Source organism: Urtica dioica, chromosome 8, assembly GCF_054948205.1.
Source record: "Urtica dioica subsp. dioica isolate 48M chromosome 8, U.dioica_male_clone48M_v1_H2, whole genome shotgun sequence".
Taxonomy (NCBI): Eukaryota; Viridiplantae; Streptophyta; class Magnoliopsida; order Rosales; family Urticaceae; genus Urtica; species Urtica dioica.
Window position 1 is genome coordinate 3,622,501 of NC_142763.1, and position 12,987 is coordinate 3,635,487.

Consider the following 12,987-nt stretch of genomic DNA (forward strand, 5'->3'; position numbering starts at 1 on the left):
ATGTTTGTGTTAATTAGAGGAGACATGGTGGTGTATGTTTATAGATGCTGACAGAAGATAGAGAGCACAGATGATTTGAAATGCATGGAAGCTATAGCATCTCACTCATTCGTGCTCTCTATCTTTCTGTCGTCGTCACTTTGATATACAACATTATCACCTAAAGTCCCTCTGGTATAACCTGGTGTTTTTTAATCTAAATTTTCTTTATTTTTTTTTATTTACTGTGTTATATTGTTCGCGGGGTATTTTTATGGTAGTAGAGTTAATCTTTTGCTTTTATTACAGACGCATTGATTTTAAAATTTTGCCGATCTACATACATCTCTAGGGTTTTCATTTGTATATGTATATTTCTAGGGCTGACCTCTAATTTCAGCGTGGCATACAATTTACAGATTCTCATTTGATTATGAGTGTATCGATGATCAAGTTCATTTCGTATTTCTGATGCGTGATTTTCCTACTGAAAGCTAGTTTTGAAAATCCACTCTTTCCATTTAATGTTTTGAATACCTTTTTATTTTACTTTATCCTGACAGATTATTGCAATCCGTATATTTATTCCACTGTTAAGATATATCTGAAGAAATAATTCACCCATACAAATAACATATGAGTTCTGTTATGAACTAGTATTTTTTTTTTAGCAACTACAAAACAAAAGCTTTGTTTGGCTTAGTTTAAGTGTTGTATATGTAATTTTGAGATGTTCTTTTCAATATCATCTGTATCAGTGTGCATACATTGGAATGTTTCTAAGAGCTGGAATCTATTTAGTGGCAAGTGTTTCGACACGTTTTATCGAAAAAAGGTGTTTTGATGTCTGATGTCATAATTATTAAAAAGAAGAAGAAGAAATTTGAAGTCTCATTATGTACATTTTTTATTTATTAGAAGCAAAAATAACTTCCAGTTTATTGCAAACCCTAAACCTACATTATTAGAGATATATATCAAAAAACAAAATATAAGCAAAATAACATGTATATCTATGTATGGATTATATGTAATTTCTGCAGATTCAAAACCCTAGAATTGGAGGACGGTGGTGACCGAAAAGCCCTTTTGGAATGGTGGTGACCGGAAAAACCCTTTTGTAGGAACGATGTGATGAAATCAAGTGTGTCTTATTTGGTGAAAGCCAGTATCGTTCTTCAATAATCTTACCAGCTATTGTAACTTTGGACGATTACAGTTAATGTCGCCACAAACATTATAGTACTAATTGGAAGAATGTATATGGGACTGAAAGCAAATTAAGATGTTTTTTAAGTCTTTATCTTTCTGTGAGAGTGTTTTTGAGGGATATAACTTTTTATAATGCCTTTTTATCAAGGGATATACTTGCAAAAATGGATTTAAATGTCGCCGAAATTCCCCGATTTTCGCCGGCGGTGTCGTATTCGCCGGGGAAACGGCCGACGATCTCATGAAAGTCGTTTTTCCATGTTATTTCGTTTGATTTTCTTTGAAAATGACATGCCGTTTGTCCATGTTATGTCTTTTTCGGCTTGAAACTATAAACTCATATTCTGGAAAAAAAAATGGCGGAAGCAAAATGAGGAAGAAGAAGATGAGAGAGGGGAGAGGAGAGAGACGAAGTGAGAAGAGGGAGAGAGAGAGAGAGAGAGAGACTACGTATATAATATACAATACACTGCATAATAGATAACATATTATATCATGACCTGACCTATATGCATACTGACCTATATGCATATTGACTGTGAGCTTTTTTTAATGTTCATTTTTTTAAATATATATGTATATTAAGAGCTGATATTTAACACCGCTGGCACAAACCAAACACTCACTTTTGTGACAAATTTTGTCACCAAATAATAGGAATATTACCACAAACCAACACTCAATTTTGTGACAACGTTTGTCACAAAATAATAGGTTCTTGGTGATGATATTTTTGTTCGGTCGGATTGTCCATGTTTAGCAGTTACACGTTTATAACCGTCGATTACACGACTTTAGTTCGATTTGTTATTGTAATAATTGTCGCACCTTGGGACTTGGACGATTAGTTTAGAAGTTCGCGACCACATTCTGGTATTTGTTTGATTAGTCAGTGGTTTTCGTTAGCTTATGAATTCAATGCGTTCATTGTTATAAATGATCATCGATCTCTCGATTTGAACCTTTTTAGCAGATGTATATAGAGTTGACTAAGGCTCTTTAGCTCAAATTATCTACCATTGTAACATTTTCATTGCTAAAATTTGAAACTTGGATTCTATTTTGTGTTGACCAAGAAAAATATGTGGTAATGAGTAAAAGTGAGGGAATTTTTTTGGGAGTTTTTCCACGACATTTATCAATTTTTTCGTTATCTTTCTTTTTATATGACTTTTTATAATATATTTTTATCTTATCTAATAGTGTCGTTATTTTCATTTTTATTTTTTGAAAGCTAAAGTTCTTTGTTTGTTGGAAGAGAATTCAACACATCCTCTTTTCTTCCCATACTAAAAGCTAAAACAAAAAAAATGTTGTTTTCTTATTTTATTTTCATCTCACTTTAATGCATATGAATAGCCTCCCTCAATGTTTTAAAGGCTATAGTTTATTCCCTGAAGTGTAGCTATCAGCATTTTATTTCATATGTTGATGAGGGCTATCAGAAATTGATATTTAGGCTTGTCTATTTTATTTTATTTTTAGTATGGAAGTTTCAAATTCAAATATATTTTACAAGCATGTGATGATGCATTAAAGGGAAAAAAGCAATTCATAAAAAAAATTCCAACAGTGCTTTCAAACAAACATTTCTTAGAACTTTTTTTTCAGTTGGTCAAATATTGGAAATTTGTCTCGCATAAAAAAAATTGGTATTGGAAAGAGAAATTTCATTTTGTAGACTCAAAAGTTATGAAAATATCTCAATTAGACTCACTAGTTCAGAAATATCTAAAATTAGACTTTTGTACCAATTTCGGACAAAAATACCCTTTCAAAGTAGTATAATCATTTTTCATCTCTCATTCTCTCTCATTTCCTCTCGTTTTCATCTTTTTCGAGTATCCAATTCGTTCAATCCCGTCGAAATGGGTTAGTATGCTCATTCATTAATCTTTTATAGTTATGTTGATATAGTTTGTGTAGGAAAAAAAAAGTTGGTTGATTTAGGTCAAAGAACCCGGAATTTAACGTTATTTCCGATGAAATCCGATAGTCTAGGATGAAATTTAAGTACTATTTCCGATGAAATTCAAGCTGAAATTCCGACAGGATCCGACCGGATCTGGCAAGATCTGGCAGGATCTGGCAGGATCTGGCAAGATCTGGCAGGATCTGGCAAGATCCAGAATCCGACAGGATCTGGCAAGATCTGGCAGGATCCGACCGGATCCGACCAGATCTGGCGGGATCCGACCGGATCCGACAGGTTGCCAGAAAAATAAAAAAAATCCGGTATTTTTTTTATTTAATGTATTCATGTTCAACCAAAAATTTCCAGAAAATTTGACAACCCTAAAACTTAGTTTTACCTCTAAATCACATATAAATCAACTTAAATAACTACTTATCTTGTATTATATCATCCTACACAACTAAAACCTTAAAAAAAAAATAAAAAAAATAACCTTTTTTGACATTTATGGTGGTGGTTGAGTTCTTGAAGATGATGGTGGTTGAAGATGATGGTCGGAGACGGTCGGATTTGTGGATGTGGTGGTTGGGTCTCGTCGGATTTTGAGAGGAGATCGTCGGATTTTGAGAGGAGAGAGGGGGCGGTTTTTTTTTTTTTTTTTTTTTTAGAGTGAGAATAAGAAAGAGAGATGTTTTAATGGGTTGGGGGTATTTTTGTCCGAAATTGGTACAAAAGTCTAATTTTAGATATTTCTGAACTAGTGAGTCTAATTGAGATATTTTCATAACTTTTGGGTCTACAAAATGAAGTGTAGCTATCAGCATTTTATTTCATATGTTGATGAGGGCTATCAGAAATTGATATTTAGGCTTGTCTATTTTATTTTATTTTTAGTATGGAAGTTTCAAATTCAAATATATTTTACAAGCATGTGATGATGCATTAAAGGGAAAAAAGCAATTCATAAAAAAAATTCCAACAGTGCTTTCAAACAAACATTTCTTAGAACTTTTTTTTCAGTTGGTCAAATATTGGAAATTTGTCTCGCATAAAAAAAATTGGTATTGGAAATGGAAAACAGGTGTGTATAGAATCTCTACAACATCACAAAATTCCAACAAGAACAAGAGTAACAACCTTTTTAATTTTTCCAAGCAAAAACTATCCTTCTGTTTTCCGTCAATTTCTTCATCCATCGTCACAATCCACGAATTAATTAAAGTTCAAAATTGAATTCTTTGGGGTCCAAGGATGGTGAGAGATGAGATGAGAAACTACCAAAATCAATAGAAAATAATCCACGAAAGTGGGTCCATATTTTGTATTATTATTTGTTTTATAGCTTTTTTGCGACCAATTGATTGTGTCACGAATCAAAGCACTTGAAGAGTTAATGCTCATCTGTGTAACTGTGTTTCATTGGTAAAAGATCATTCAATGCAAGAGCAGAGAAACTGGTAGGCTTGTAAGTTGTAATTATATATTTGTATATATATGTACATAAATATATATATATATATATATATATATATATATATATATATAAAACAATTAATGTCCAAATATTAGTTTTCAAAGCGTGTCTGAGCGCAATTATAATAAAATCAACCCAAATCTTTCTTAGCAGAGACATATTACCAATATAGTGAAGTGATGATCAAATGAGTTGTTTCTTTTGGCTATCTTCATCATAGTTATAACTGATAGTAATTATTGAAGAAGAATGTGTTTGAGCTTTAGAGGGTAGTAATAATAAAAAATATGTTTCTTTTCTGAATCAGACAAAAGCGTGGGGTTTCACACTTGTTTTATAGGGCTTCATGTATGTGTATGTATTCAAATTAAAATGTCTCAGTTTAAAGTATATAGTTTGTTAGAACTTAAAAGGCTGGCTATGTGTTGGTGAATTAGGTGAAGTTTTTTTTTTCTTTCTCTAGAGAGGTTACATTACCATAGCTAGCTTCAAAGCAATACATACACTGATAAGGACTTACTGTTTAATTCTTGAATAAAAACTTTAGTTTAGAAGATGTACAGTGCAATGTTACGATAATTAGTTAGACTGTACCGTAAGAAGGGAATGTATGAATATATGGTATTAAAAAAAGATAGTGAAAGTAAAGACAAAAAAACATTGGCTATGCTATGCCATATATGTAATTGAAATTTTTAATTTCTTATTATTTTGTTTTGCTTTACTAGCTCTGTATTCAAAACTTGGTCAAAGATTGATCACTTGACATGTAACTTCACTTTCTAGTTTTTAGACTCCATTCTTTGCTTGCTTAATATGCATAGTCGGTTGCAACAACTACAGAAAATGGACATGCTTTACCTTAAAAATATGAACGGGTATCTCCTATTTGGCTGAGATTCATTTTTCCGAAATGGTTAGAGAAGAAAAATTAACAGCTTAAAATTTAGCCGAAACATTTTTTTAAATTAACTGAATCTCGATGACAGTGTTGTCACAGATGTTTTTGCGAATAAATAAGCCAAATATTCGTGTCATTTATTTTGATTATTTAACTATCTTTGTCGACAATGCCGCTAGAACAATTTAATGAATATCTCTTCAGCAACATTGTCGTTGACTAATGTAAAATATGCGGCGATACCTAAACATGAAAGACAAAGAGATTTATAACTAATTAAGTCTGTTTACACTTAAGGATTTTAATGTAGCATGCGTTTTATATATATATTTTTTAGCCATTATGTTGATATGACATTGATTCAAACCAACTCCTACCACACGGTATATCATCAAGTATAGTGCAAAATCTTCTCCAATCACACTGTAAATACAATACTATATTTTAGTGTGTGTATAGTATCAGGCCAAATTTGGTGTGTTACTATATCACACGACAAAAAAAAAATTATTTTAGTTTTAGTTGATTATCAATTTCACTACCAAACCAACTTTATTTTACTATTTTATTGATTTTAATAATATAGTAATGAATGATAGTATTTTTAGTGTGAAATTTAGTGTTGTGATTGGAGTTGAAAAAAAAAAAAAAAAAAAAAAATTGGCGCTAAAAGAAGATTTTGAAGTTGAAATAGATGGTATTCAGAATTTCAGATTTTTAACAAAATAATATTTATACTCTCTCTGATTTTTATTTTAACAAAATAGCGCTAAAGGTGTTTTTATTTTATTTTATATAAATGTGACATTTTGCTTAATGTTTTTCCTCTCTTATGTTATGGGTGGCAAACAACACAACTTAGTCTCAACTTCTTGAGGAAAACGCCGGAAACTCACAAGCTCGAAGCTTCATAGCACAGACATTTAATTCTAGATTTAATCAAGGCAAGTCAATTTTTTTTATGAGAAGTACTGTACCTATTAGCAGTGATGTTGAACTGAACAAAAAAAAATTTATTTTTATTTTTAATTTATAATCACTTCATAATTCGCTTGGTATTTCAATCTTTTATTGGCTGTGTACATATTGACAGACAAAATTAGTACAACATATAGAATATTTGACTTTTTTTTATTGTTTACCGTTTCCTTTAACTTTTTCTTGGTTGTTTTTACCGTCTAATTTCATGTAACTATTAAATCATCTGAAAACTAAAAAAAAGAGGTTTTTATAGAATATTCAATAATTGAGGTATTCAGTGACTTATCATCTTTAAACGATATATGTGTGAAATTTTCCTTATTTTTTTTTAACTGTGGGTATCTGATTTTACCCAACTAAGCCCGCTAGTCTAAATCCTTGGGATCAATAGTAAAATGGATTTCTTTTGTTTTACAATTTTAGACACAAATTATAGCACTCAATTGGATTGTTTGGTATTGTGCATCAAATTATACATTTAGCTCGATTTTTTTTAACACTACATTGGACATGCTCTTAGTAGGCATATCATATTTGGTAACAATTGCAACAAAAAAAAAAAGGGTGGACATACCTGTGCGCTCAAAGTGTTTGCCATTGATTTGATCGAGCACTCTCAGCTTATACTCTGCGTAAACCGACCCGCGAATTTCACCAAATGTCACCGGAGATAACTCCAACACCATTGATCTTATAACTCTCATACTTCCTTCCGGAACGACTGTCGGAAGAATCGTAAACACCCTACAGAAACCCGGCACAACAACACTAATAATTATACATAAAAAAAAAATACAAAAAACAGGGAAAAACAGGAGAAATCACGCACCACTTATTCGTTTTGTCCGAAGCGAAAACTTCGGACTCGTGCGATTCGTTCCCCAGCTTGGAGAAGCCCTTGATCACCCAAGTGAAGATTCGGTTGGTTATTTCTCTGCCTGTGAGCATCGAAACGCTCTCTACTTTGCCACTGTACTCGATGACAAAGATTTCAACCCCGAATACGCACCCGCCTAAATGTGAAATGTAGCCTTTACAAGGATCCTCGAGAATCTCCAGCGGAAACGCTTTTGCGATTCCCGATTTGGTCTGAAGCCGGTTGAACCGGCTCACGGGATGTTCAGCATCTTCATCACCACAACGAGATTACATTATTATTACGGAATCACTAGATGTATGTATATGTATGAAATTACAAGATTTTTTTTCATGTATGTCTCCTGAATAATTCATACCTTGTACGGTCAAGTATTGGTCTGTCAAGTCATTGAGCAAAAAGAACTTGAAACTCACGTAGATATCGAGCTCGAACCCGGAGCGGTTTTTCTCCTCAGCAGATTCCAAGTAGAGTGAAACGTGGTCGGCACCACCGTTCTCGAGGTCTCCTTTCGGGTGAAGCCACAATCTCCTATTATAAAAAGGAACAAACTTGAGAGAAGATCACATGTTTATTTCGGTTTTGGATTGCTTCACTTCCGAGTTACTCTGTTTAGGACTTTCTTTTTTCTTTTGCTAATTAGTTATATATCGAAATCTACAACTAAGTTTTCCGGTGAGAGCATGCAACTTTAGTTAAAAATAGCGACCGATAAGTAATCGACGAACCATGAAATAAGAAATTCCAGCAGGCAAATTGAAGAAGAAAATAATAGTAATAATTAATAACATGTACAATGGCTACGATAAAACCTAATTTTTTTTTTTCAAAGTGCATCCAAGTTTGAAAATAAAAACCTACCATTTATAGCCAGAAGCTTCAAAGATATTGCTGACATATTTCTCCATCTTTGATACAAGGCTGTACGACTTAATCCGCAGCGAATAGTGACTTGATGGGATACTTCTTTTGGTTCTTAAAAAAAAAAAAAAAAAAAAAAAAAAACCGTTAAGGATCATGATTGACAATGCATTACATACGGATAAAATATGAACAAAGTAGATAGTTCGAAACAAAATAACTTCCGTGTAGCTGATCGTTCGCGTTTAGTCAATAAATCAATTCGCAAACTTTTATTGCCTTCAATCCAAGTTCCAACACACAAAGATTGTTCGTAAGCAAAGATCACGAATTACATACAGAGAACATGGAAATCAAATACGAAATTAGAACCAATACCTGCGTTGTTTCCTGAACTGAGATCCATTATGTCTCTCTCTCCTCCTCCTCTCTCTCTCTCTCTCTCTCTCTCTCTATATATATATATATATATATATATATATATATATATCTTTATTCGCAAGCTATAGAATCGATGTTTATAGATTCAGCGCGGAGAGTCCGATTAAAAAAGGGAAAATGACTTTGTTAAAAAAAAAAAGGGAAAATGACGGAAAGTTCCTCGAACACAATGGGCCGCATAAGGTTACACGCAGTGGGCCCAAAATACCTTCTAGCACTAAGGCCCATTTTCAACAAAAATGTGTAATAAGTGGGAAAATTAATAATTGAAAATTCGTTACTCAACTTATTAACTAATCAAAAAGGTCAAAAATACCTTTTGACCGGTTTAAATTAAAAAATAAATAAAATAAAAAATTATTTACATGGCAGTTTTTTTAACTTAATTAATATTGAATTAATTTTCTTACTTTCTCATTTTCTTTCTCCATGTAAGTGTTGATAATTGTTAATGACAGTTAATCATAGTTTTTTTTGTTTGTTTAAATTGATTAATAGTAGTTTAACAAATGGGTTTTTAGAATAGAAAATTAAGTCTAAAATAATAGATTAGACATCTCTTTTCATAAGCCCACCCACTCCGAACACTTATTTATACTTAAATATAATTAAATAAATAAATAGCATGAAACTTAATAAATAAAAAAATGTACTAATTTACCAAACGGGTGTAACATGCTAAGTGGAACTAAAAAAAAGTCAGGAAGAGCAGCCAATCCATACCTCCGACGAGTCTACGGAAGTGATGGTGAAATCCCCGAGCCTTCTGAGAAGGGGCTCTTAAGGACCGGAGCGAAAGCGTGAGGCACAAAAGAGACCCTTGACTCGCCTGACGTGAAGCGCTTGGTCGGTTTGTGGGAGCTCGAGCTTGGTGAGTGAATCGGGAGAGTTTCAAGACGTGCTCGATATCTTTGTCTCCGAGATCCGGACGATCGGAGCTCGAGCTCCAGAGAATGTATTTTGTTTCTCTAACGAGGTGAATGTAGTCAAGTTTGCAGCTGGAAAGCAGGATTTCTTATTCCTTTTCGGATAGTCTGGTTATGATTTTGTCTTCCTCGGTTTCTCCTGTTTCGTTCGTGTCCGGTTCGTCCTCGGAATCCCGTGGATTTTCTCCCACGACCTTGAGTTCAACGTCTTTCAACTCTCTTGTCAGTGTCTTTTGAATCTAGTATACCGAAAGAAAAAAAAAATTATAATCACGTCAGCGAAACATTGTTCTTCTGATTCACTTTTATTTTTATTCTTAGAACACTGAAATCACATTGTGAACGATAAATTAACTTTTAATATTTTGTCCCTTCTTTTGGATTTAGGCTTATAGTTTAGTGGCACGAGAATGTAGATCATCTTCGATCAACATGAATACCATCATTTAGACAAAATTCTGTAAGTGCTTTAAATAGTGTATCATTTTATACGTGTTTTTCGCTTCTTTCACCAGAAGAAAAAAAGCTGATAAGAACCTTGAAGATAATATATTCAATAGAATGGTACTAAATACAAGATAATCAAGGAATTCGAGAGACCCCAAACTCTCTCAGAAGGCTAAGCCTTGCACAAAGGTAAATGATTAATTCTAACCTCTATTTATAGACCAAGTAACAATCAATATAATTTATATTTCCAGTCCTAACAAAAACATCTATAGTTCTGGACTATCTCACGAGCCACGTATTAAATGAACATTTTGGAGCCAATATTACCAAGACATGAGAAAAGGAAAGCAATTTCTTTTACCAAGAGCATCATCATCAGGACATGTAAACATCCATTTATAATTCAGAAAGAATAATAAGAAAGAAGTTATGGAAGGAAATTCATACACACAGCATACCTCGGGAAAACCAATGAACATGGGCAATGAATTTACACTCCTTGCAACAGATTCGCGGGTCCCACTCAAGCTCGCACACGTCGCACCGAGGACGAATCGGTCCACTTGGCAGTTGTCCTTCAGGCTCCCATTCACGGAATAGATCTTGTCCACGAAGAAGAGGACGTCGTATGCGATGGTCCGGTCACAGGCTGACCCCGCAGGGACGGCCGATAAGACCTTAATATCCTTAGGCCTTTTATTATTTACTGTAGGGTTAAATGGTTAGGCCCAAGGATTAAAATATCGATACCGGTACCGATACCGAGGTTTTGATTTTTTTGATATATCGACCGACGAATATATCGATGGATATCCTGTAACAATTTCAATACCGACTATCGATTGATATCTCGACAAAAATCTTATAACAAAATATAATTAAAAAAACTCAAAATATATGTCTCCAACTCCTAATATATTTTAAAAATAAAAAATTATGATAAGTTATATGCATATATATATATGTATGTATATTCAAAGCTTTATATATATATATATATATATATATATATATATATATCTATATCTATTTGTATTATATATAATATACATAAAGAAATATTGATAATAAATAAGTAAAAGAAATAAATAAAAGATATTAAAAAAAAGAGATACTGTTGAATTAAATCTCCACATCATGTCATCAAGAACACAGTTGAATTCATTTTTTTTATAATATCTCACTCCCGCCCGGAGGCAGGAGACGGAACAGAGAAAATTCCAATGCTGCATAGAAGGAAAAGAGCCAACGCCTCACAAAAAAAATTACAACAAAGTTGACTAACCATTATCAGTCTGTTTTCTACAACTCAGCCACTTTGTACCACAAAAAATCGTTCCACTAAGAACTTGCTCACACAAGTGTGTCTAAAAATTCACTTATGGTTGTGTACCTCACTTCTGGGTACAGCTTGGTCCCATCTACCCCACCAAAGGCTTCGATTTCAAAGTAGGTTTGGTCTCCTTTCACGAAAGCCGAGTACACAAAAACCATCTCCATGTTCTGAGGATATTGGGTCTCTGCATATAACCCTCAAAATTGATTCACATTGTCATAGAAACATCCACCGAAAATTAAAAATAAAAAATAAAAAAAAATTCCAAATTTTCATTACCGTGAATCCTCCGAAGAAGCTCTTGCTCCGAAACGAAAACCTTTTCAAGCTTCTTCCCAATCTTGCCCTCCCAAATCCCGACCAGCTCGTTCATCGAATACACATTCCCCGGAGGCCTCAAATACACCACCTTGTTCAATGCTCGCGGGTCGTCCACCGCCATTATCGTGAACGCAGCCACGTCTCTCTCGCTCACAAACACGCCTGCCAAGAGAAAAAAAAAAACACCGTTAATCATAAAACAGTCCTTTAACTGAATCCACAGGCTTTCCGTGCTATCACCTTTGGCGGTTCCGTCGCCGAAGATAGTGACACAGTCCCTCGGAGGAGAGCTCAGACCGGGCTGGACGAGCGAGGGAAGGAACATCCTCATGAAGTAGTTGCAGCATATATAAGTGTAGGGAATTCCCAGGGATTCGATCAGGCGGCGAATCTCGGCTTTTCTCGAGTAGAAACCGCCATCAATATCAGAAACTCGAGCCCGATCTGGATCAACTCCGAATTCAGACGGAATAAACCTCTACCAAATTACAAAAACAATGAAGACTAATCAAACAGAGTTCACTTCACCTAGGACCCAAAATCTGTCAAATCATTCACAATTCGATTTACCTTTAACATAAGGATAATCCGCGGAGCTGAAATTCTCATAATTAATCACGACTCTGATAGAAGAGGAAGAGAAAAGCGAAACTGACCTTGATCGAACCAGATTGGTTGATGACTTTGATCAGAAGCTTCTGAGAGAGAGCTTCCTTGCTCGGTACTGCGGAGATTACGACATCCACTTGCTTCACGGCCTCGACCAGACTCTGCTCGTCCTCCAGAGAACCCTGAGCGATACATAGTGAGCGAGAGAGCCAAAATGCAGACATCCAAATAATACATATATAAAGAGAGAGAGAAAGAGAGAGGTAGTGACCTTGAGGATGGTAAGTCCGGCGGCGGAGAGGGATCGGAGTGAATCGGCGGCGAGGGAGAAGGAAGATGACCTAACGAGAGCGAAGGTGGGATGAGATGATCGGAGGCTGAACTCGGCCAAATGCCATCCCAGACGCCCCGTCGCTCCGACGATCAGAATTCTATTCTTCTGCTTCTGCTCCTCCATTTTCGGCTGTCAATGGTGGCTCTCAGTAAGTTATGCTCGCAAGTGATGCAAAAACGACGTAAAGACGAACAAAACGACACGCAACAGTGAAAAATGACTAAGTTTCCAATAAATATCCTTTAAAACTGGATTACCTTTTTTTTTCTTTTTTTTTTTCCATAAGAGATCTATATCTCATTTCACATTTTTTTTCAAAATTAATGTCTTTTTTTAGTGAAATTTTTTATGCAAATGTAGAGAAGGGGCA

General features: G+C 34.4%; 2 protein-coding genes across 9 annotated transcripts in view; both read right to left on the bottom strand.

Moving 5' to 3' along the window:
- Nucleotides 1-10,721, bottom strand: part of LOC149387358 (ubiquitin C-terminal hydrolase 13-like) — a 13,857-nt gene extending 3,136 nt beyond the window's left edge. For 2 of the 8 annotated variants that reach the window (XR_016300731.1, XR_016300732.1), the window contains exons 1-6: nucleotides 10,476-10,721; nucleotides 9,365-9,806; nucleotides 8,201-8,314; nucleotides 7,698-7,870; nucleotides 7,292-7,589; nucleotides 7,037-7,183 (exon numbers count right to left, since the gene is read on the bottom strand). Coding sequence is in view for 6 of the 8 variants with exons in the window: in XM_089623657.1 (XP_089479783.1) it covers nucleotides 6,933-7,206; nucleotides 7,292-7,589; nucleotides 7,698-7,870; nucleotides 8,201-8,247 (792 nt within the window). In the remaining 2 variants the exon portion in view is untranslated. Of the gene's footprint in view, nucleotides 1-6,222; nucleotides 7,207-7,291; nucleotides 7,590-7,697; nucleotides 7,871-8,200; nucleotides 8,315-8,578; nucleotides 8,691-9,364; nucleotides 10,025-10,475 lie in introns of those variants that run through there. The other 6 variants (XM_089623661.1, XM_089623660.1, XM_089623657.1 and 3 more) reach the window with 5 other exon arrangements.
- A 491-nt stretch (nucleotides 10,722-11,212) lies between these two features.
- Nucleotides 11,213-12,758, bottom strand: LOC149387359 (putative pinoresinol-lariciresinol reductase 3). Its single transcript, XM_089623656.1, has 5 exons — nucleotides 12,555-12,758; nucleotides 12,331-12,465; nucleotides 11,915-12,152; nucleotides 11,633-11,836; nucleotides 11,213-11,537 (listed from the first exon to the last, which is right to left on the bottom strand). Exons 1-5 carry the CDS (start codon nucleotides 12,738-12,740, stop codon nucleotides 11,371-11,373), a joined length of 930 nt encoding a protein of 309 aa, XP_089479782.1. The 5' UTR covers nucleotides 12,741-12,758; the 3' UTR covers nucleotides 11,213-11,370.
- Nucleotides 12,759-12,987: the final 229 nt, after the last annotated feature.